The sequence below is a fragment of the Typopeltis vanoorti genome, chromosome 5 (assembly GCF_054136105.1).
Source record: "Typopeltis vanoorti isolate ZY-2024b chromosome 5, IOZ_Tvanoo_1.0, whole genome shotgun sequence".
Classification (NCBI taxonomy): domain Eukaryota; kingdom Metazoa; phylum Arthropoda; class Arachnida; order Uropygi; family Thelyphonidae; genus Typopeltis; species Typopeltis vanoorti.
The window spans coordinates 83,988,128-84,014,468 of NC_143553.1; the positions used below are offsets into that span (position 1 = coordinate 83,988,128).

The 26,341-nt window shown below is 36.4% G+C and overlaps 1 protein-coding gene across 1 annotated transcript in view; it reads left to right on the forward strand.

The window, feature by feature from the left end:
• Positions 1–239: 239 nt before the first annotated feature.
• Positions 240–26,341, forward strand: part of LOC150106607 (coiled-coil domain-containing protein 77-like) — a 183,495-nt gene continuing 157,393 nt past the window's right edge. The window contains exons 1-2 of the mRNA XM_090393440.1: positions 240–276; positions 9,955–10,207. Coding sequence (XP_090249566.1) covers positions 248–276; positions 9,955–10,207 — 282 coding nt within the window. The 5' untranslated portion in view covers positions 240–247. The remainder of the gene's footprint in view (positions 277–9,954; positions 10,208–26,341) is intronic.

The following is a 26,341-nucleotide window of genomic DNA, read 5'->3' on the forward strand; positions in this document are numbered from 1 at the left end:
CACTTTAAATTCGGGAATATTCCACATTTCTGTTCTTCATCACCCAGGAATCATTCTCGCTTTGCTAGAGTTATTTGAATCTTTCAAGAATTTTGGTTTATTTTATAAATACCTTCATCATTTATAACATTTTATAAATATCGTTAATGCCTTAGGAATGAGTCTGCTTTTAACGAGCAATTCTTTCAAAGTTTCTCATTTATTCCTTTAATGCTGTTAGGTGGCAGCCAGAAGCGGATATTTTGAAATGGCGTGCAATCGTCATCCCAAAAACAGGTGAGAAGGCTTTGCTATTTGTATTGTGTATGTGTTTTAAATTTTTATTTTTAAAACACGAACAAGAATTAAACTTGATATCACAAATAATTTAAGTTGCAGTCTTTTATAAAACTGGAACTTTTCTCTGAAGAATTATTTCTTCCAAAAAATGTTTACCATCGCCACTAATTCACTACAAATAGCGTTTTTTAGTATTTCGCAGGATACTTTTTTTAAAAAATAAGTTTTTGTTTTAGTGCGTGGGATGAAAAACCAAAGTTTTCAGCTTCTGCATGGACGACCTTACATACTTGCAAGCAAGAAACCTAATGAAGACATCCTAAATGGGATTGATTCTAACTCAGATTTTACCAACCAAAGAACGTCTTCAGTACCAGCTAACCATACAGCTCTATTAGATAAATTCGCAGAGAATGCCATTCTATTTATGTGATGGAATGACATGGCCTGTCAATTGATTTTGGGAAGAATGCCTACCCCCTTTCACTTTTAGACTTTTTTTTCTGCACTGACAGAGCTTTCAACAATGTTGCCTTACAAATAGCCAGTCATACATCTTAGTAATCACAGGAAATGTAATTCTCTGAAATGTGGAATTTGGTTTGATTGCTTTGTTAGCCACACAGTGAATCTCAACACTTCCATCATTATGTGTCGTAATTAACCTTAGTCTCATTACTAAAAATTAATTTACACCAATTCTCTTATGGGAGTACAGTGTTTGATATCCCATGCTAATCTTTTGCTAAATTAAACTTGCCTGTAGTTTAAGTTGTATTCCTGACAGACAGCTATGAACTATTAATGGGCAAGCAGTTATGCATGTAGAGTGGTGCAGTAAGCTGTTTTGATGACCTGAACTTTTTTTCCCCCCTAACAAAGTTTGTATTATATATTTCTGCTTTATGTGCAGAAAAGTTTGGTATTAGTAGATGGTACTACTTGTTTGTGATATTTCTGTTATTAAAAAGTCATATTATGATTATTATTATATATCTCTTCTTAATCTGGCTCCCACCGATGAGAACTCAAAGGTCGAAACTAGTCTAGATAGTATATCCAATCTAGAGTATTTTAATAATAAGGTGATACACATTTTCACCACTTGTACTATTATTATTACGTGGTGCCTACGAGGAGTTCAAGGGCTCATTGCAAGAGAGCATTCTGCTCTGATATGTAGTAGTCACATGATTGATGTTACAAGAAGTGAAGTTAATATTTGTTTTGCATTTTTACAAAGTGAGTAATGGTGATATAATAACAGAGAATAGTGTTGTATGAAGTTATTATGATATTATTGTCAGTTATAATTATATTGTTTATATTAGATACATTTGTTTTAGGATTAGTTTATATTTCATTAATTTATTTGAATATTCAGAGTAGATACATTTTTTTTTTATTTTGTGTGTAATGGGTGTGGTTAAAATTTTTATAGCACCTAAGGGAAGATATTTGATATTCTCAGTGATTTTTGAAGGATTAGTGTATTGATTTCACTGACTTGAAAAGATCACATTAGTTATCCAGGACTGAAACATTGTAGAATGTTTTTATTAGAAGGGTGTTGGTTCTGGGTACTTGATTGTAATACTAACTTTTGTTATTTATAAATAAATATAGATTTGTGTGTACTGTGCCCTTATAACAAGGTATGTTGCGCTTGGATTTTGGATGAAATCCAAGCGCAAATGATTTCATGGATTTTGCATGAAATGCATACAAAATTTTATTTTGCATGGATTTCATTGCAAAAGTACAGTTAAATCCCATATTTAATACAGTAATTAAATGTTGAAAACTTTTTCAGTTGGTTATACTTTAAATTAAAGATGCCAAGAAATTATATTCTTGGTTTAATCCTTTATCCAAGTGTAACAAATGAAGTTTGCATGTGGAATATTTTATATATAGAGTAAAATATAGAGGCTAATGACTTCACATCAATTGCTTTTAGTATCCTACAAAGCAGCCCCCTCTCCTTTTTTTTTTGGGACACCTAAACTCATTGGACAAAACATTAGAGATAGGGTGATGGGAAGTTGACACTGGCATCCCCTTCCCCCTAAACAGATTGAAATGTATCCAAACCGAACACAGACGTAAATAGGCACACATCGGCTTCTCAACCGCAATCGACAAACATGGATAAATGTGGCAATCTTAATGACTTTGATCATAGATGTATTAATGGCAGATGTGGGGTCATTCTGTCACCCAAGTGACAGAATGACCCCACATCTGTCTCCAGAGCAACTCTATCAAGGGTATACTGCAAGTATACCATCAATGGACGTTCCAGTACCCAGCAGGCAAGTGGTGGCTGATCACATGCCATTGATGACTAGGGATGATGTAGACTATCCAGGCACATACAGCCCAACCTCAGGTCAATGGCATAAATCGCATCCAGTTTCAATGTTGGAAGTTTAAGCAGCATCAGTGAGCAAAATGTATGGTGTATGCTGCATACCCTGAGCTACAGGAGCCAACTCCCTAATCGCATACCACTGTCGACATCTAGCTATTGGGCATTGTGCTTTGTTTGGTGTTGGGACCATCAAAACTGGACCTCTACAGAGTGGATCAGAGTCATGTGGTCTGATGAATCCCATTATCAGTTGTACCAAGCTGTTGGATGTCAGTGTGGTGTCAACAGCATGAGGCCGTGGCCCCGTCATGCCAGGTCAACTCTGTTCAAGAAGGTGGTGGCTCTGTGATGGTTTTTTTTTGGGGGGGGGGAGCCTTCCCATGTGACACATTAGGTCCCTAAGTACTGGAGAGGTCCTTAAACACTAAGCGAGCTATCAGATGTTCTGGCTAATCACCTACACACTTTCATGGGCTTCGTGCATCCTGCAGCTGATGGTCCATTTCAGCAGGACAATGCACTGCCCCACTGAGCTGCAACTACCCAGGTATGGCTCAAGGAGCAAATCTGAGTTTGGGATCCGGTCACCCTCACTGTCGCTGGATTTAAATCCGATAATCTCTCTCTGGGAAGCCATAGAGCAAGACATCAGATCCATATATCCGAGACCAACATCTAAGGTGCAGTTGTGGACAATGCTGCAACGGACATGGCTGGAATTACCTTTGGCCACCCTCTGGCATGCTATGCACTATGCTATGTATCACTTCCTATGCTATAGGAAAGGCCACTACTCACAATAAAAGTCCTCAATAAAAGTTTTTATTGAGGTATGTTAAAGTGCAAGGATCTTCTTCTTCTGCAGCTTTTCCCACTTAAGTTGGGTCACTGTTTGTGGTGAGTCTCCTCCACAACTTCGTGTCTTGGGCTGTAGCCACATCCATGTTCTTCATCCTCAAGTCCTCCTCCACCATCTCCCTCCATCTGTTCTTTGGCTGTCTGCACCTGCACATCCATCTGCATGACCTTTCTTCCCACATACTCTTCCTCCCTCCTCATCACATGACCGAACAAGGGATACTGCTCCAAAAATTGAGTGATCTGCATGATCACTAAACTTCACTGTGTGACCTTAAAGAATCACTACTAAACTCATCACTCTTGCCCTGAAGCACTCCAGGACAGGAAACTGAGCAGTGGCTCCATTTAGTGACCAGCAAAAACCCACCACTGTGCAGAGTCTCTCTACTTCCTAGAAAGCAAGGTATGCCACCATAATGCTATGCATTATGGGAAGGGCTACTATCCAAGTGAAAAAACTTTCAAGCATCTATCTCTGATCCAAAGTATTTTAATAATAAGGCGAGAAACATTTTCATTACTTTTATATGGGAAATGTGACTTCTGCATTACTTCAACTTTAATATTTCTTCTTAATCTGGTCCTCACCAATGAGAACTCGAAGTTTAAAACTAGTTTGGATAGTGGCCCTTCCCATAATGCATAGTGAAATTTGTAATGTTTTATTATTAATATTACTAATTACTATTAAAGTTATTTGATTAAAAAATTTTTAAATTTTTATTTTTTATGGTTATGAACTATTTGAGTTGTAACCTCTACTGTGATATGAATCATATGATCTGTTACTTGGTTTTATTGACAGTTCTGTTATTGGAGATGAGTGGCTACTGTATTGTCTACATTCACTGAAAGCTCATTTTACAACATGCATTTTTTTCTCCTTTAGGGCTGAATAACTTGGATGTCCTTCACCATGGTTACCACCCTTGATGCAGTGAACTTTTGTATACCCTGGTCTTACAAGTAACATTGGGCAGAACTTGCATCCACTAAAGATACAAATCTACTTTTTTTTCTGGGGGTTATATTCATTTGAATCAGATCAATTAAATGAAATCAAAGAAATTATGAATATAATAATCAAAGAATAATGCACATGAATAGTTCTTCCAAGATGATTCAAATGCACTGGCTCACCTTTCACCACAAGTATGCAGATCTAGTTTATTAAAACCAGTCTGCTGTTTATACATTTACAATGCTCAATGCAAAAAAAAAAGTTATAGAAAAGTATGTACATTACAAATGAACTTTAAATGAAACTTGTTGCAGCGAATTGCAACATTACAAATTAACTTGAAATGAAACTTGTTGCAGTGAATTGCAATATCACAAATGAACTTGAAATGAAATTTGTTGTAGCAAATTGCAACATCACAAATGAACTTGAAATGAAACTTGTTGCAGCGAATTGCAATATCACAAATGAACTTGAAATGAAACTTGTTGTAGCAAATTGCAACATCACAAATGAACTTGAAATGAAACTTGTTGCAGCAAATTGCAACATCACAAATGAACTTGAAATGAAACTTGTGGCAGTGAATTGCAACATCTCAAATGAATTTGAAATGAAACGTGTTGCAGTGAATTGCAATTGAAAAAAAATGTATGCAGTTTACTGAAATGAGATATTTATATGTTTCCTTCCACATGAATATTACAAACATGCTTGCACAATAAATAGTAAGTATTGTAAATATTTATTAAGATATTCATTTTCAAATAAAAAAAAATGGAATGTTGCCTTTTGAGTAATTTTTACAGCACCAACACTGTTATATTGAGAGTAGTTACATTTTCTGTTGTTTTATTATTACTGTTAACAGACAAAGACCATTTAAAAATGGACCCTATATTCATCAGGCATGTTAATTTTTTCCATTACATTTTCACAGGTCTGGTAGTTTTTTTATGTATTAGCTTTATCTTTTGGAGATAGCCATCTGTGGTTTTCACACAAAACTACTACAATAATCTGAACTTGAAGTACATTGTTATTTTAAACAACATACTACAAGTGTTCATACTTTTTATATGGAAATGTCTTAATGAACGGCAAAAATTTCTTTTTGCATTTTATTGTGGGACAAATCTGATAGGTATACCTAACCTATCAGATTTGAATTCATAATGCTGTATTAAGATACTATAATATGGTACAGTACATGTGGAAAGGCTTAGGTGCCATTGATTATGTAATATTAGAGCACAGTATAAACAACACCAAAAGAGTAAAAAATACATTTATTTTAGAAGATGGGTAGAAAATCATACATTTTCTACCCATCTTCTTCAGGGCACAATTATAACTGTGACAAGCACACAGCATTGATATAAATAAATATGGAAAACAATTCAAATTGTGACTGAACTAATGTCCTTACATGGCATTCTTTGTGGACTAGATAACCATAAGTTAATTTGGAAAAGTCAAACTTTCAGGTCTCAAAATGACAGTTCCTGTATCTTTTGCAAATTAATGCAACCATACTTGTTGAGGTTAGGAGAATGCTTCATATCTGATACTGATTCTTAAAATAGTCTCTCTCAGATCTATAATGACTTCTCTGTATCATCAGTGTTTACCTCCATTCACTGTTATGTGAAGGAGCATACAGAGCATATTCTTCCAATCCAGACGTCATACAGATGTTTGCGAATGTAATTTTTGTGGTCTTCAAGGCCGATGTTAACTGTTATTATAGACCAAGCAGATTACTAGAGAAAAGGGATCATCTCCTTAAGTACTATACTACTTATCAAATTATAGATCAGTAGATAGATTCTACAAATTCAAAAAAGGAAAAAAAAGTGTAAATTATGAAAAACATTACATTTTATTTTGACCCAAAAAGATTATCATACTGCCCAGTCATAAAATTCATAAACCTAACACTCCTATTCGTCTAGTAGTAAACAGCATAGACTGCTCCACCTAGAAACTGGCCAAACATTTATCCATCCCACCCTCACAGGTAACTCTCCTTGATCTATTAAATATTCTCTATGCCTTAAAACAATAATAATAAAAAAATCCAACCTTGACAGATTCTGACACCATGGTCAGTTTTGACATTACTTCACTATTTACTAATGTACCTTTTGACAGAGACCCTGGACCTCATTAAGAAACATTTTCTCCCTGACATAATTGAGCTATTCAGATTCATCATGTATTCAGGTTATTTCTTATGAAAAGGAAAAATATCCAAACAGTTGGATGGAACTGTAATGGGTGCCACTCTTCAACCCTGCCCCCTCCCCACCTCCCACGCACACACATATCCAGCTAACTTCTATACAGAACATTTTGAAAGCTAAGCATTCAACACTTAACCACTTGTTTGGCTGCACTATGTTGATGTGTTTGCTGTAAACTTCATCATAGAAAATAATAATTGTCTCTCCTTTAGATTTTTCTGATCAGAAAATCCAACATGACTATCTAATAGCTCATTATCCTTTTCCATTTACAGAAAACCCACTCATATACAAAAGGTATTTACACAAACATCACAACACCATCTTTTCCAACAGTATGGCATCCTCAAAACACTTGAACACTGAGCCAGGGCTATTTGTTCAAATGAATACAGCCCTTGAAACTGAACTTGGGAATCTTCACAACACCTTTTTAGCCAGAAGCTACAGCCCATATAAAATAGATTAAATACTGATGTATTCCTATCCCTCTTGCAACAAAAATAGAGAATCATACCAAAGCCATTCCTATCCCATGTATTAAGGGTACATCAGAAAGAAAATAGCCAAAATTCTCTGCGAATATGATCTTCATGCCAATTTTAAACTTTTCATTCAGCTAGTTACCTTCATCCACTCCTCAAGATCAACTTCATTCTCTTGCATATTCTAGAGTGTATAAAGTTCTTTGTGCCTGCAGTTTACTTTGGACAGACTGATAGGTCAGTTAACATTTGCCTTGAACACCAAAGTTACATTCCTGATCATCTATAGCAGTCTGGATTGGCAGGCCATGCTCTGGATACTCCTTCACATAGGATTAGATGGAGGGAAAACATTGATGCTACAAAGATGTTATAAATCTGAGAGAGACTATTTTTAGAATCAGCATCAGCTATGAAGCACTCTCTTGACCTCAGCACCAAAGATCTGGGAAACCATTGTTTTGAGACCTGAAAGTCTGACTTCTTCAAATTAACTTACGGTTATCTGGTATGCAGAGAGCTCCATGTAATGACATTGTTTCAGTTACAAAATGAATTCTTCTTCAGCTTCATTCTCACTCAAGTAGGATCGTTTCAATAGATCAACCTTCTCTACTCAGTTCTGTCCAAGACTATTTTATCCTATAGTGTGAAGTCTCCTCTCAAGCTATCAGCCATCATTGTTTAGGTCTCCCCTTACTTCCCAAATAGGTTTTATCTTGTTGCATAGTATGACTGAGCCACTTCAGTCTTGATTCCGTGATCTTTCCAGATACTTGGGTTACCTTCATCGTTCCTCTTATCACTGAATTTTTGATCTTGTCCAGTCTTGTTACACCACTTGCAAGTCTCAACATCATTTCAGCTACGTCCATTCTCTTCTCCCATCTCTTGGTCATCTTTCAGGTCTCACTGCTATACATCAGTGCAGATCTTACTACCATTTTGTAGATCTTTCCTTCAAGCTTGCTAGACACTTTTGTATCACATAAGATATCTGAAACTTTTTTACAGTTTACCCACCCTGATAGAGTTCTAAGTCCAGTTATCCATCACTTGGGACACACGATCCTAGATATGTGAACCTAGACACTTGTGGTATGCCTATGCCCAGCAATGTTATAGATCCTGCTGCTTCACTACAACACATGTACTCTGCCTTATTTCTACTGATCCTCAAACATCATCGGCATATATTATCATCCAAAGTGATTCAGTTCTTATTGTCTCTGTCAACACGTCCAAGAGCATAATAAATGAGAAGGGGCTCAAAGCTGACCTTTGAACTCCAACTTTTATTGGGAATGCCTCAGTGGTTCCTGCTTCATATCTCACCCTTGTTTTACTACCATCATACATGTCTTGTGCAAGATGTACATACTTCTGGAATAATTTTCTTCATCTTGTTTCATATCTCTTTTCTTTGAACTCTATCAAAGGCCTTTTCCAAATCAATGAAGACCAGAAAAAGTTATGTGTTACTCTTCCCTTGCCTTTCTATGAGTTGTCTCAGAGCAAAGAAGGCATCAGTTGTTCCCCAACTAGGAATAAACCTAAGATTCTCTTTGCTAATTGACACCAAGTCTTGCAGTCTCTCACAATTACCCTTTCCCATACCTTCATGTGAGTTTAATTCCTCTGTAGTTGCTGCAGGACCGAATATCACAGTTGTTCTTATATATATGGATTCCCCCCCTCCCCTTTGATATTAACATGTAAACTATGTTTAATATTCCTTGTCTATTCCTCTCTGTCATTGCCTTTTCCATAATTTTCTCCACATTCAGATTCTCTCCTCCTCTGCTTTGCATAGGCCATCCCATTCTTTTCTTTTTTTCTGCACACACATTTACTTATGCTTCCAGCATCCACCTTTCTCACAAGCCTTTCTCTGTCTTGTGTTCTTGTTCTCGTGTTCCTGACACTATTTGCCTCTCCATTCATAAGCACTCCTTCAATCTCTCCTACTTTACTCCCCCTGCTATTCCACATCACTTCTTACTTCCTCAGATCTGCTCACTACAGTCATTACTCCCCCTCACAACAACAGCTTCTGCAATTGAGCAGTAGCATCAGGGAAAATGGAATGGGAATGCTAATGTATCAATAGAAGACTACTTTCAAAGAGAGATGTGGAGGTACATGAGGAAACAAAGTACTTATAAGTGGTTTTAAGTAATTTTTTAAAGTGTATTTTTAGTAATTTTTTAAATTTTCATATTTATTGTAAATACAGCTGTCTCTTACAGTAGTACGCACTTCTGTAACAAACTTACTTGTTATACTAACAAACCGTTGAGATGTCCTCAGTTGAAACTATTGAAAAGCCCTCAAACAAAGCTCCATAATCAAATGCATAAGAAATTCACTGCAAACATCTACTACATCAAATTATGCTTCTGTGTTTTCTATGAATTTTCTGTCATGCAGTATAGTGGTCAACTGTATAATAAAATATACAGTTGAAAATAATTGCTGTTTATATTCATTGTACAATTTTTATTTTTTGATTGATAATTTTTATTTATAATTTTTTTTTCATTAAACAATACTTGGTCAAGCTTATGTTTAAGTATTTGTGTAACAAAGATCATTACTTCCAAAATCCTTGTCGACTAGTAATCAACTAAATATCCATCCTGGGCTCTATCCTATTATTTGTTTTGAAATTTAAATGTACTGATTAACATTTGTTTTGTGATAATATAATAAAAAAAAATATTTAAGCTGGAAATAAATTTTTTTCAGAGTACAGACTGGGATTAAGCTTGTTTCAGTACAAACTCAGACAAATCCATGTGCTAATCCTGAACTGCAGCAAGGAACTCGAATATCAAATAATGATAAGCTGCAAATACCATCAGTGTCTGAACAGTTAGCTCAGCTCTTGCCATCCAAACAACTTATGGAATATTATAAAACAAAGCTAGCTAAATATGATGACGAACATGAAGAAATATGTAGAAAGTTAGAAAGTTACACAAAACTGACAGATCAACAGGTAAAGTGAAAAAATATTTAAAAAGATTTTCATTAAAAGAAATCTTGGCATTTTTTATGAAATAGTAAGGTTGATTTCTGTATTTAGCTTTGTTACATCTTCTTTTTTCTGTTTTTTTTTTTTTTTTAGTATCTCCACTGAAAAAATATTGATATTATTGGATTTTTTAAAAATTATTTTTATATCATGAACTGAAACGATTTCAACGGTGACCCTCCACTATTTCAGAAGGATGGAAAAAATGTGCATCTTAGTAATATTAGAGTTGAAAATACTTGTTAGTCATCACCCTTTTCACCCATCATTCTTCCTTTTGTTAAGAAATATAAAGGAGTTAAAAGTATTATGTGAAACAAAGAAAAAATTACTTGAATAGTTTCTTGGCACTGAATGGATTATAGCATCATCATCTTCTGGTGTATATCATCAATCAATATTCCAGATATAGTAGTCATACAGTTGATTTTTCATTATTAATTTTGCATTTTTAGACTTCTCCCAGATTTGTCTCTGATTTGTGAGATATCTGGTTGATAGGATTATTTCTTACTTTTTTGATGTCCTAAAGATTGAGATGTTAAGTGTCTGGTCTTCCAGACATAAGATTAGCAAACCAGATGTATTTTGTCCACCCATCCATATGTAAGTTCTTCTTGGATTCTGACCAGATCTTACTGAAAGTCATTATTTGGAATCCTTTCCAAATTTGCAAAAATATTTCAAATTTGTTTTAGTTTTCCTTTCAGTAAGACCATTTTCAAGGGCAAAATGTTTTGCAATTATACATATCAATTTTGAATTCAATCAGTAATTTGTACTGTCAAAATGATTCCAACCAACCATAGTACTTCTTCATTGGCTGAATAGAATTTAAACATAATTTCTTATTTAGAATAGCAATTAAAATTTGAGTGATTTTAGTTTTGGTTTTACAGTCAAATTGCTTGGTGAAATTAGTAAACATGAAATTATTTGTGCTTTATAAACCAAAAACAGGTCACCGTTTTATTAACCGCAACTTTACTTTTGATGTGTTCATCTGAATCTTGGACATCATGATTGTTCCCCAGCCAAAATGAGAGGAATGCTGACAACTAAATATTGATCTCCAAACAATTTCAAACTATATTGTATGTAAAAGAGCTTGCTAACCAGATGTGCATTATCAGTCTCAGGCTCACGACTGGTTGATGGAAGGTTTCTCTCCCCATTCCTGTTATAATTGTAGGACCATTTTGTTGATAGAATAATTTGAAATGACAATAAATCCTGTCTGGCTTCATGGAATTGGTGTGTATGTATGTGTGTGGGTGAGATATTTGGAATCTGTTAAAATTTGTCATGTACTCTCAATTGGATTATTTTAATAAAAGTACGATTATTAATAACAGACCTTGCCTTGATGGAGTTATGACTCATTGCAGGAGGTGTTTCTCACCACCAGACATTGCCTAGGGAGTAAAACCCCTCCAATCCCTTCTTCACCTTGTCCATGTACAACTTCAGATAGTTTCTTCCTCCCCTCCTGCTCGGTATAATCTCTTCTGTATTAATCCTGCAAAATTCTCCCCACTCGAATGTCTTGTTCATATCTTTTTTTCTGCCTATCACCCAGGGCATGCCAAGGGTATTTGCCGCCTGGGTGCAACCTTTTATTGGCCACCCCTAATACTGCATTGTATAATCTAAATTAGATATTAGCTACATAAAATGCCACCCTATCAATGTTGCTGTCCGGGTGCGGTGCACCCTCGGGTTGGCATGGCCCTGCCTACCACTACCCCTGCAGATTATATTACTTAGCTTCTATTCACAGCAAATGCCTGATGTTATCTTAATCTTGCATGTCTAGAGCCTCTCCAGAGTTTCCTTTTCACTGGAAACCAGGTGACCAAATCTGTATACAAGTCCATGTGTGGTCTATTTAAGTCCTTGTTCATTAGTACAACACCTAATCGCTATACGAGGTGGTATCAAAAAGTTTCGAGACTAGTTTTGTAACAGGCCAACAGATGGCAACACAAGGCTTCACACACAGTCACGGGAGCACCGACCTTCATAAGTCAGTGTGCCAAAAGACATTGTCCTGTGTACATCGGGAGCTGTGCAACTGGTGCTATTCTGACCACGTGCATTACCACGTCTGCGATTTCATCATGGACAGCAAATTAGAACAAAGAGCGAACGTGAAATTCTGTAGGATGAAACTTGGGTGCACGAGTACAACCCTGAGACGAAGCAACAGTCTTCACAGTGGAAGAGCCCATCATCTCCTCGATCGAAAAAGGCGAGGCAGGTCCGCAGCTCGACCAAGTGCATGCTCATCGTCTTTTTTGACATTCACGGCATTGTGCATCGAGAATTTGTCCCCAGGGGCCAGACCGTCAATAGCAAGTTCTACTGCCTGGTTTTAAGGTGTCTGAGGGAGGACATTCGGCTAAAGCGACTGGATCTGTGGCATGCGAAAAACTGGACGCTCCACAACGACAATGCATGCTGTCATCAAACCCTCCTCACATGTGAGTATTTTGCCTGAAACAACATGATCTCACTTCCGCACCCACCCTACTCGCCAGATTTGGCTCCTGTGGACTTCGCCCTCTTCCCAAAGATGAAGATCCAGCTCAAAGGTCACCGTTTTGACACCATCGTGGAGATCCAGCACGAATCGCAGAAGGTGCCTGACATGCTTTGAAAAGAAGACTTCCAGGACACATTCCAGAAGTGGCAGGAACGGTGGGAGCGCTGTATTGCTATGCAAGGGGACTATTTTGAAGGTGATAGTGTGTAAACGTAGATAAATAAAGTAATTTCTCGTAAACAGAACTAGTCTCGAAACTTTTTTGATACCACCTCATATGTTAGTGTTCTCCTTATTGTATAAGCAGTGTGCTGTGTCAGCTTTGAAACACTTGCAATGTGCCCTCCGAACTTACTCACACTTCTGTGAACTATCATCCCAGATACACACTTTCATCTGCCTCCTGGAGTACAGTTTCACCAGTGGGGTATGTATATTTTATACATACCCCACTGGTGTATGTATAAATATATATATATTTGTATATATATAGCCTATATACACATATAGATATGTGTATATAGGCTATATATATACAAATTTATATATATATACAAATTTATATGTGTATATATAGCCCTGCACTTTGCACTTGTTAATATTAAAACAGCAACCACTCAGGTGGAGCTGTCCAAGCCAAAAGTCTGTTTAAAGCTTCCTCAGACTTGACATTAGTATTTCTTGCATCTTTACTCTCCCCAGCTGAATATCCCCTGTTAATCCACATGAAATTTCATTACCAAATAAGTGGCACAGTTCATAAAAGAACAGAATACAGTTCTCTGAGTCTGTTCACTGAGTCTCTTCAGTCAACCAATTTCCTATTTATTTGACTCATTTATTATCCATTCTTGTCTACTCAGCTTATACATCAACTTGCTTTGCAGCAGTCTGTGAATGTCTTTGCAGAATTGAAAAATGTTATACTTTGGCTCCTTTCCAGTATATTCATCACTCCTTCACATAATTGAAGTACACTGCTAAAATAAGACCTACTCTTCTCTCTAACAGACTCATGTTGATTGCAGTAGAGAATCTTATTCCTAAACCCAATCTTATGTTCTAGTCTTTACAAACCTTGCAAATACACAGACTGCTTTCTAATTAGTAACATCTATTCTAGCAACACTCTTTTGCCATAGGACTACTTTGCTTTCCAGACCTTTGAGATATTTGCTGCTGTAAGACTCATTAAACAGCTTTAGGAAGGATACAGTCATCTAGTGTGTAACTGTTGCCCACTTCTTGGAGGCCTGAAGCAGCTTGCAGAAAGTTAATGTTTGGTCTCGGGATCAGGGTTTCTAGATTCTGTAAAATAAAAAAATAAAAAAAATAGAAATAATCTATAAAATTAATAAAAATAGAAAAAAAAAACTCAGCCCACGCACAGTCTACTTGTAGTACTAAAACTGATATTTGTATTATAGGTTTAACCTTTAATGAGCAGTAGACACACACACAAGAAGATCAAGGAGATATAGTTAAGTCCCTAAAACATGTCAATGTGTTATCCAATCTCAGTGTTTACTCAGCACCTCATATGTTTCTGATTTGTTTATCTCTGATCCTTAGTGTTTAGGTTCATTTCAAGTGTTGTGCATATCATTCACACTGTCATGAACTACACTGACAAAGTGCTCATTAAATAATTCTGCTACATACTCTGTAAAAGTGGTTAGTTTGCCACTATCACCATTCACCCATATCACTCTAATATATTATCATGCTTCCTCTTGCCACAAAACAGAACTTCCTTTGATTTTCTATGGTCTAACTAGCCATTCTCTTCTGGTATTATTAATTTTCTTTCCTTATCATGCTTGCCACATTTCTGGCTTGCATTTTCTTCTCATTGTGTATATGGCTATTGTCATCTTATTTATATCTCCTGTGTAACAACTTTTTTGTGTAATTTTACTGTACATTCATTTCACTCCTGCCTTATTTATTAGCTTAATATTTCATATACAATAATGAAATACCATGAGTTAGTATAATGAAAAGAATTATAAAGACAGAGGAAAACTCGCATAAAAATCTTTATTAATGTAAAATTTTTGCATATCATAGGCATCATCATCAGTACAAGATCACAAAATGGCAATAAAATAATAACAGACAATTCTAAAAAGCACCACCTGAGTAGCTAATGTATGATAACTAAAAAAAAAGAAAAAAAGTCAATTTTCCTTATTTCCTTATTTAAAATATATACAACACACACACTCAAAATAAAGTTAGGAAAGATTAGCAGACTTAAAAAGTACTATCTCCCACAAAGGGGATAGACATAGAGCATTTGATCTGTTTAAGTTAGGACAGTGAAGTAAGGTTTCACACATTTCTTTATAAAGACATTCTATGGGGAAATGACTTTTATGAAAGCCTCTTGTCTTGTTCTAATGAATCCATGTTTTAGTGTCGGTAGCATGCTCTGCAAGTCCAAACTGTTCAGGTTCATGGTCTCTAATATAAAACTTGTGTTCTTCTAGACCAATAAAAGCAATTCTTCCTGTTTGTCCAAAATAAGATAACCCACAAGAGCAAGGAATCTGGTAGATGCCTGTATAAATAATGCAAGATATAATTTTTTTTAAAAAAATAAGATAGGAAATTTTTTTTTACCTTTTTTTTTAGTTATTTACATTAGCTACTCATGTGGTGCTTTTTTTAGAATTGTTTGTTATTGTTTAATTTTCCATTCTGTGATCTTGTACTGATGATGATGCCTGTGATACTTAGATGAACATTGTATATTAATAAAGTTTTCCTCCACTTTTATAATTTTCATTTCGCATACATGGGTAGATGTATCCCAACCACCTCCCTTACTCTATCAAACTGTTTTCACCATGGCTCATCATCCCGTGCTATTAATAAGTAGGCTTCAAATTTTCCATAATTACCTGCCCTAACTATAGGGCAGGTAATTATGGAAAATTCATATTTTCCTTCTTGACTGAATTCCCCTGCTTGGTCACCAAGTCAGTGCCTCATGATCACTGTTTCCACCTAGTGGCAGTGTTGATATCTAATTCATAATTAGATTCTCTGAGTCTTTTAGCAAATTCAGCATGCTAAAACATAATGGGGGTTGGGGTTCTTTCATCACATGCTGCCTGAAATAGTTTACTCTCTTTGTGTCTAAATCCTGTCTCCCCTTCCAGTCCATATTTGAAAAATTAAAATCCCTATTAGGATCACTCTCCTTTTTAGTTACTGAACCAGTTTGTCTAAATGGTTCATGACTGTTGCCTTCTATAAATTTCCAAATCTATAACAACATCCTATTAGATATACTATTATATATTATATTTATTTAAACCTTGAATCAAATGGCCTCAGAGACATCACATGTACTGTTGTTTTCCCACTTCCACTCTATTGCCACACAATTCCTGCTTTTGTATCATCCTCAGTTAAACACATTTCTGGCCCTCCTGCATTATTGTATAAAAATCTATGTGAAGTCCCATAAGTTATGCTTATGTCATCATTCCCTTATTGACTTCTTTCTCAGTCTCTTTGAGGCCACTCCATCTATGCTATCTCTTTCATTATAATTGCTATACCCTCTTTGCCATGCCTCTCTTTCCTCTTTGACCACTCTCATTTCTCTATTCCTTATTCTTAACATTCCCTCACTGGTGTTCTATCATGACATAATCATTCTGTTGTATTTGCTCAGTTAGGCCTCCATACATTCTCTCTCTCTTCCACAATTGCACTAACTACAATCTCCAGTGCTAAACCTTTTCAAATGCAGCCCATCTCTTTTAAACCATTCTAGCTTCCTGTCATATTTGTTCATACATCTGCAAATCGCACACCTTTTGTTTCATGAAGTTCCACCATTTTGATATTTTTTCTGCGTTCCTTTTCAACTATCTGTTGAAAAGGAGAGTAGAATGTTGGTTTTGGAGAGAGAGAGAGAGAGAGAGAGGTTAAAGGGATGTAAATTGCAGATATGCAGAAAAGAGGTTATATGATAGAAATGTATTTAAGTTAGTGAGAATTTTATTAAATAATACAGAAGAAATTAAAGAAGGTGAGAAGGGGAAGAATAAGAGGCCAACTTTCCTTGAAAGTTGTGTAAGGAGTAGATATTTTGCATGGTTCTCCATAAGTTCCACAAGGTGTCGAACATTCCCATGTGTAACTTGACCCATGTCTGCTGCAGCAACTCTGTCAGTTCATGCTCATTCTATGGAGGAGGATCAGCAGTTCTCACACCCTATTCTAGCATATCCCACACATGTCCAATTGTCCAATTAGGTTACAGTCAGGGAGAGTTGGGGGGGTGTAAAGCAGCATAGTAAATTCATTGTTGTGTTCCTCCAACCACTCATTAGTCAACGTGACGAGGTGTGTTGTCATGCTGAAAAATGGCATTGTGGTTGGGGTAGACCTTCTGCAAATATGAAGATGTTCAGCTAACAGGTCCCTGTAGCGTTCATCATTCAGTGTTTGTGGAATGATAACTAATGGACCAAAGGCATGCCAGGAAAAAGCTCCCCAGATCATGACACCTCCACTGACCTGTTGAACCCGGACATGGCTTCATGCTGTTTATGCCAAATGCTGGGTGCAGCAGGAAATGGGATTCATAACTCCAGACGACGTTCTTCCATCTGTTGAGGATCCACTGCCGATGTTCTTTGGCCCATGTGAGGCATTGTTAGCGATGTCTGGCCATCATCATGGGTATCCTTGTTGGTCTCCTGCTGTGGAATCCCAAGTAAAGCAAGGTACTATGCATGTTGCATGTGGAAATAGGTTGAACTGTCCTGCTGTTGTACTGGTGGGTGAACTGTGTGACTGTTGCACATCGTTGCTGAGATACCAGTCGTTACACCTGATGCTTACCTCTAGGTTCCACCACGCATGTCTGACCAACACGAGCCCTTCTGCTGGATGTCTGTTCATAGTTATTCTACTCCTGGTACACCCTTGATACAGTAGTACAGGAGCAAACAACAAGTGCAGCTGTTTCCAAAATACTGGCACCTGCCTTCCAGGCCACAACTATCTGCCCGCTGTCAAACTGGCTTACATCACCACGTTTCCCCATTACTGGCAAACGTTTACTGATTACGTACAGAGGATAGGTGTGCTCATTTATGGTAGCCACAGTGATGTTGGTATCATTATCGTGCCAAATATGTAAATCGGGGGGGATGTTCCTAATGCACAGCTAACTCAGTTATTAGCACAATACACTACAGAACTAATTTTTTTAGTGAGAATTAGGTGTGGAAATCAGATATCCACACTCATGATGGTACATTACATCCTTTTGATTGGAAAAAGAACCGAGTTCAATTCTCATCATAACAAGGGATCTTTCATCATCATCATCATCAAATTCCTGCCATGTACCCTCAAAGGGGGGGGGGGTGTACATAATATGATAATACTAAATGAAAAATTTACATCATTACTAGCTTCCTGTCTACAGAGTGATCTTTATATGGGCTTTTTCAATTGAAGGTTAGTTAGCTGATCTCATACAGAGGCAGCAGGGTTTTTTCGCCAGGAAACTTGTTTTTCATCCCAACTACGGGGAAATCAGCCTTGAGAACACACAATTTACAGACAATATATATACTAGTAATAATAGTGGTAGTGATAGGCAGTAGGTGGCACCGTATGTTGATGATGTTAGTAGTAGTAGTAGTAGTGTTGTGTAATGGAATTGTAGTGGAATAGTGTATCCTCTCACAATCAGTTCTTGGGGGTGTCGCATAATAATAATAATAATAATAATGAGATATCACAAACCTATAACAAAACAGTGTCATGTGGGCAAGTGATTATGGAAGGGAAAAAAATTTGTTAATGTTTTTGTTGAGCTGTTGGTTTTATTCATTGGAGAAATAGCCTTCACTAGGCTATTGGATAAAAAAAGCATGTGAGAAAGGTTGGTGTGATAAGTTTGGGGCTGAACCATGCATGGATGCTGACCAGCAACTGCTCGTATTTTACATGATTATACAAAACAGTGGTAGCCAGTTTGACAGAGCTGTATGCAATGAAAATACATATAAAAAAGACAATGCAGAAGCGCCACGTCTCTGAGAAAATAAGTGAAAGAAGTTTGTGAGTGACATCTATTAAGTGTATTGTCCTCTTTGGATAGGTACCATTTAACTCCTTTGGAGATGTTTGGTGTTATGTACCACTCCCAAGTAAGAACATTATTCAAAGTTTTGGTGAATTAAGGATTTATAAATTTGTTAGTGTTGAAAATTGTTTAACTTGGTTATACTATAAATTAAAGATGCCAAGAAATTATATTCTTGTTTAATCCTTTATCCAAGTGTAAGCAAACTGTTTGTACCTGAAGTATCTGCACAACTGGGCTTCTTGTATATAGAAGCTACTGACTTCAAAGGCACCGATACTTACAGATGTGTATAATGCCATTATTATGGGAAGGGCCATGAAAACCAAACCTGATTTCAACCTTTATTGAGATATGTTAATATGTGGGATTACCTCACTACTAAATTCATCGCTCCTGTTTTGAATTACTCCAGGACAGGAAACTCAGCAATGGCTCCACTTAGTGACAAGCAAAAATCTTCAAGTGAGCAGAGCCTCTCTACTCCCCAGAAAGAAAGGAAACCACATCAGTGGGAACCAAACCCAGAAGAGAAACTAAAGTTGAAGTAATGCAGAAGTCATATATTTCACATAAATAAGTAGTCAAAAGGCATTGCACCTTATTATTAAAATACTCTGGATTAGAGATCATCATCATCATCAAATTCCTGCCATGTACCCTCAAGGGGGTGGGCGGTGTACAGGATATGATCGTTTCAGTAAGGAAATACCGTGAGTAGATGTACTACTTACTATTATAATAACGGAATTAACTCACATAAATTATTCTTTATTAGTAGAATTTTCGCCTGAGTATCACAGGCATCATCAGTACAAGTACAAAGGCTAATTAAGCAATAACTGATATATTCAAAAAGCTCCACCTAAGTAGCTAAGGTTAAATTTCCTAAATTTATTTCAACAACAACAAAAAAAATTAAATAATTAAATAAAATTTACATATATATGTATACAATTATAAAAGTTGGGAAAGATTTGCTGATTTATAGAGTACTGTCTCCCACAAAGGAGAAAGATGTAGATCATCAGATCTGTTTAGGTTAGGGGAGTGAAGTAATGTTTCTCATGTTTCTTTGTAAAGCTGTTCCATGAAGAACCGACTTTTGTGAATGACTTTTGTCTTGTTCCACTGAACTCTGTCTAGTGTTGATAGCATGCTCCACAAGTCCAGACTGTTCAGGTTCAAGGTACTGAATATATGACTTGTGTTCTTCTAACTGGATCAGAGCAGATCTTTCTGTTTGTCTGAAAACAGACAGAAGCAGGGAATCTGATAGACACTTGGATAGCTGAGATATGGGAGCTTTTTTATATATGTAGCTGAGATGTGGGGATTTTTCTGATAGGTCGAAAAGCAACACAAATATTTAGTGGTTTTAACACTTAGCTATGAGTTCGCTAACACCTTGCATATAGAGGATAGGTATACGAGTTGTTTCTTCTGTATTTGAAGAGGATGCTGAAGCACGACTACTTAAAGCTCTTTTTATGAAGGAATTCTTATAACCATTGGATACGAAGGAGGAATTAATATATTGTAATTCTTTTTTTGTAATCATTCTTCTAAAGAACAAAAGGAGTGGACTCTATGAACCAGTGTTTTTATAGTACCTTCCTCTTGACTGGGATGGTGATGTGATTCAGCATGGATGTACTGGCCTGTATGAGTCTCCTTCCTATAGACTGAATTGTAGGTTACCATCCGGTAACCTACAATTAAGAATTAAGAGGTCTAGAATGGCTAAATGCTTATTTATTTCTACTTTTAGGATGAACTGGATCCTTGGATGAAGTGCATTTATTTTTGAGAGAAACTATTATAATCCTTCCAAAGTGCCATTCCATATGGCAAAAATGTCATCCACATATCTGAACCAAAGGTTAGTTAGATCTGGGTGAAATGTTGTCAAAGATACATTGTTCGAAGTGCTCCATGAAATAGTTGGCAATAGCTGGAGATATTGTATTACCCATTGCTGTTCCTTCAATTTGTTGGTATAACTAGTTTTTAAAGGAAAAATAACCGGACTTTATTAGAAATTCAAATAATTTGACTATCTTCTTCTTCTTCTGCAGCTTTTTCCACTTAAGTAGGATTGCTGTTTGTGGCGAGTCTCCTCCACAACCTCCTGTCTTGGGCTGTAGCCATATCCAAGTTCTTCATCCTCAAGTCCTCCTCCACCATCTCCCTCCATCTCTTCTTTGGGCTGTCCACGCTTCCTCTTCCCCTGCACATCCATCAGCATGACCTTTCTTCCCACATACTCTTCCTCTCTCCTCATCACATGACCAAACCATCTCAACCTTGCCTTCTTTGCTCCTAAGTTCGTAACTTTCACCGTTCCCCTTACATAATCATTTCTCAGACGATCCTTTCTGGTCACACCGCACATCCACCTAAGTATTCTCATCTCCACTACCTCCATCCTGCTGATGTTATTTTTCTTCAGTGCCACAGTTTCCATAGCATACGTCATAGCTGGTCTCACTACTGTCCTGTAGATTTCGCCTTTAAGATTGATCAGTACTCTCTTATCGCATAGCACTCCAGCCATCTCTCTCTCTCTCTCTCTCTCTCTCTCTCTCTCCAGTTCCTCCATCCTGCTTGTATCCTGCATCCCACTTCCTTCTCAGCCTCACCATCCTCTTTCATTGTTGAACCTAAGTATCTAAAGTCATTGACCTTCCTGATGACATTTCCTTCCAGCTCTAGATCTGTCTCCTGGCTGCCATCTACTTTGCAACACACACATATACTCTGTCTTACTTCTGCTCAGTCTCATACCTCTCTCTTCCAGTACTTTCCTCCAACTTTTCAGTTTAGCTGCCACTTCTCTTGATTCTGCACACAGCACGATGTCATCTGCATACAACATAGTCCAAAGCGCCTCTTCTCTCACCTCCTCCATCACCACCTCCATCACAATATTAAACAGGAACGGACTTAATGCTGACCCTTGATGCAAGCCAACTGTCAGTGGAAAACTTTCTGTCTCTCCCAGGCAGGTTCGAACTCTTGTCTTCACATTTCTGTACATCTCCTGCACCAACCCGACATATTTCTCCGGTACCTTCTTCTCCCTCAAACACCTCCAGACTTCTTGCCTTGGAACTGTATCATAAGCTTTCTCCAGATCAATAAAAACCAGATGTAGCCCCCGTTGCTTCTCTCGAAACTTTTCCATCATCTGTCGTAACCCAAAGATTGCATCTTAATTAAGATTAATTAATCTTAAATAATTTGACTATGCCTGGAGGAAATTCTTGGTGTGGTAATTCAATGCTGTCTGCTAATGGAACATTCGTAAATAGAAAGACAACATCTAAACTAATCATAATCTCCGAATTGTCTAGATGAAGATCGGAAATTTTATTTCTGAAATCCAAAGAATTTTGTATGTATGTAGCAGTTAGTTCTTCTAGTTGAAGAAGTGAGTAAATTTGACAAAAATTTTGAAATTTTGTAATTGGGACAACCTATACAGTCTACAACAGGTCTTAATTGAATTCCTGGCTTATGTACTTTTGGAAGACCATATAATCTAGGTGCCTGAAGGAGGGTGCCTGAAGGAGGGCTTTAGTGTTTTCTTTTTATCTCCATCACACATCGATATGTTATCTGTAAGATCATTAAGTCTTTTTATTTGACTTTTTATTTTTATATAAGTCTTTTTGTTTATTTTATTATCGCTGTTGCTCTGAATAAGGTACCCATAATAGATTTTTTCCATAGTATATATTTGATCCTTACCCCAAAAAACAGCTAACAGGACAAGATTTGAATTGCAAAAATTCTTTTTAATGTCAAGCCTCCTCGGTCGAATCTATCGTATGCTGAACAAAAAGCACTGAAATCGTTGAAAAATAACAAGAATCTAATTATTACAAAAACTGACAAAGGGAAGGCTGTAGTCATTCAAGACAGAAGAGAATACGAGAGAAAAATGTCACCATTACTCCGCGACTATTCAACTTATAGGTCCCTCACTTCGGATCCTATTGGCAGTAAAATAAAAAGACTTGATGCTCTTATAGATAATATATTGATATGGGATGAAGATAAAAAGAAAGGTAAAAAGAAAACACCTGTTGTAGACTGTATAGGTTGTCCCACTTACAAAAGTTCTGTCAAATTTACTCACTTCTTCAACTAGAAGAACTAACTGCTACATACATAAAAAATTATTTGGATTTCAGAAATAAAATTTCCGAGCTTCATCTACAAGATTTGGAGATTATGATTAGTCTAGATGTTGTCTCTCTATTTATGAATGTTCTGTTAGCGGACAGCATTGAATTACTGCACCAAGAATTTTCCAGGCATAGTCAAATTATTTGAATTTCTAATAAAGTTCAGTTATTTTTCCTTCAAAAATCAGTTATACCAACAAATTGAAGGAACAGCAATGGGTAATACAATATCTCCAGCTATTGCCAACTATTTCATGGAGCACTTCGAACAATGTATCTTTGACAACATTTCACCCAGATCTAACTAACCTTTGGTTCAGATATGTGGATGACATTTTTGCCATATGGAATGGCACTTTGGAAGGATTATAATGGTTTCTCTCAAAAATAAATGCACTTCATCCAAGGATCCAGTTCACCCTAAAAGTAGAAATAAATAAGCATTTAGCCATTCTAGACCTCTTAATTGTAGGTTACCGCATGGTAACCTACAATTCAGTCTATAGGAAGGAGACTCATACAGGCCAGTACATCCATGCTGAATCACATCACCATCCCAGTCAAGAGGAAGGTACTATAAAAACACTGGTTCATAGAGTCCACTCCTTTTGTTCTTTAGAAGAATGATTACAAAAAAAGAATTACAATATATTAATTCCTCCTTCGTATCCAATGGTTATAAGAATTCCTTCATAAAAAGAGCTTTAAGTAGTCGTGCTTCAGCATCCTCTTCAAATACAGAAGAAACAACTCGTATACCTATCCTCTATATGCAAGGTGTTAGCGAACTCATAGCTAAGTGTTAAAACCACTAAATATTTGTGTTGCCTTTTGACTCATCAGAAAAATCTCTACATTCCTCACGTCTCCAAAGGACAAGCTCTCACATCTGAGCTATCCAGGTGTCTACCAGATTCATTGCTCCTGTGGGTTATCATATTTCGGACAAACAGGAAGATCTGCTCTGATCCGGTAAGAAGAACACAAATCGTATATTCAGTACCTGGAACCTGAACAGTCTGGACTTGCAGAGAATGCTATCAACACTAGACATAGAGTTCAGTGGAACAAGACAAAAGTCATTCACAAAAGTCAGTTCGTCATGGAACGGCTTTACAAAGAAACATGAGAAACATTACTTCACTTCCCTAACCTAAACAGATCTGATGGTCTACGTCTTTCCCCCTTGTGGGAGATAGTACTCTATAAATTAGCAAATCTCCCCTAACTTTTATAATTGTATACATATATATGTAAATTTTATTTAATTATTTAATTTTTTTTTTGTTTTGTTGAAATAAATTTAGGAAATTTAACCTTAGCTACTTAGGTGGAGCTTTTTGAATATATCAGTTATTGTTTAATTAGCCTTTTTACTTGTACTGATGGTGCCTGTGATACTGAGGCGAAAATTCTACTAATAAAGAATAATTTACGTTAGTTAATTCCGTTATTATAATAGTACTACATGAAAAATTCACATCATTACTAACTTCCTAGCTATGATTTTCCTTCAAATCAATCTGTTAACCGTTAAGACTCCAATATTATCAGATCTTATCTTTCTGTCTTCTAAGGCACCTTTTACTATATCAATCCACCTATATCTAGGTCTTCCTCTGGGTCTTTTTCCTGCCGGCATGACAGAGAAGACTTGTTTTGCTAATCTTTCCTCTCCCATTCTGTTTAAGTGACTATACCACCTAAGATTAGCTCTGCTAACACATTTCTGGATGCTAATAATGTCAAGTTCATTCCTAATATCCTCTTTTTTAATATGATATTGCCATTGATGTCATCTGGTCATTCTCCTAATTTTTCTCAGTACTCTAATGTCTTTGGTCAAGTGTTTTATTTCTAACCCAGCTCTCAGATCCATAAGTTAAAATAAGTTTGAACACTGTCTTGTATACAGCTAACTCAGTGTATTGACTAATTTCTCTCTTATTCAATATAAATTTATTCAGTTGACTTTGTACCATACCAGCTTTGTTGATTCTGTTGTCTATTTCCGTATTAAATTTATCATCTTTGGTAAAAATAATGCCTAAGTAGCTGAAATGTTTTACTTGTTCTGTAGGTTCTCCATTCAGTTGGTATTTTCACTGCTTCTGCTTATTTTCATTGTCTTTTCCTTGTTATTGCTGACCTTCATACCATATCTATTATAACAGTTATTCAATTTAGTCAGGGAATCTTGCAGATTTGTAGTGGATTTATTTAGAAGTATGACATCATCCACATAAAGCAAAGAGCTGACATTAACATCTCCAATTTTGATATCATGTTTAATACCACTTTCCTTCATAATGTGATCAATACATATAATGAATAACAGAGCGGATGATGTACATCCTTGTCTCACACCAGATTTAACATTAAATCATCTTCCTGTACTTCATTTCTAACTGCTAACTTACAACTCAAATAAAGAGTAAGTATTGCTTGATATAATGCCCCAATGACACCATATAACTGTAGCATTTTGAATAATTTCGCTTTTGGCAGCTTGTCATATGCCTTTTCCAGATGTACAAAACTTAAATACAGATCTTTGTTATATTCCCATGAGTTCTCAACTATTTGTCGTAAAGTGAAAATCTGATCTGGATGTCTCTTTTGGCTTGAATCCAGCTTGTTCTTCACCAAGCTTTTCTTCCACAATCCTTCTCAACCGTTTCTCAAGTATACTTGCGTTAATCTTATCAGGAACACTCAGTAGAGAAATATCTCTGTAATTTTCACATTCAGTTTTATTTCCCTTTTTACATATGGGTACTATGAGAGCTCTACTCCAATCATTCGGAAATCATCCCTTTGTTCAGGCCTTCTGAACTATGCAATGCAGCCACTGTAATACTTTTATACCCAAATACTTGAGCAATTCTTTTCGAATATCATCTACTCCTGCTGCCTTTCCACATTTTGGGCCTTTGATGGCTTTTTCTTGTATAACCATGGGTATGTTATACAAGTATGGATATGTATTCATATTTATTCATATGCCTGTTCAGTGTTTTTTACCACTGTGCTATCACTGCTTGTTTCATTTAGCAATTTTTTGAAGTAATTACTCCATACTTCTTTTTCTCCAGTTTTCATATTACCTTTATCATCTCTAATTCATTTTACAGTACTCTTTCCTCCATTTCTGTGCTTCTTGAACAACCTCCAAAATATCTTGTTACCTTCTTGATATTTATTTTCTATGTTCTTAACAAAGTCTTCCCATGACT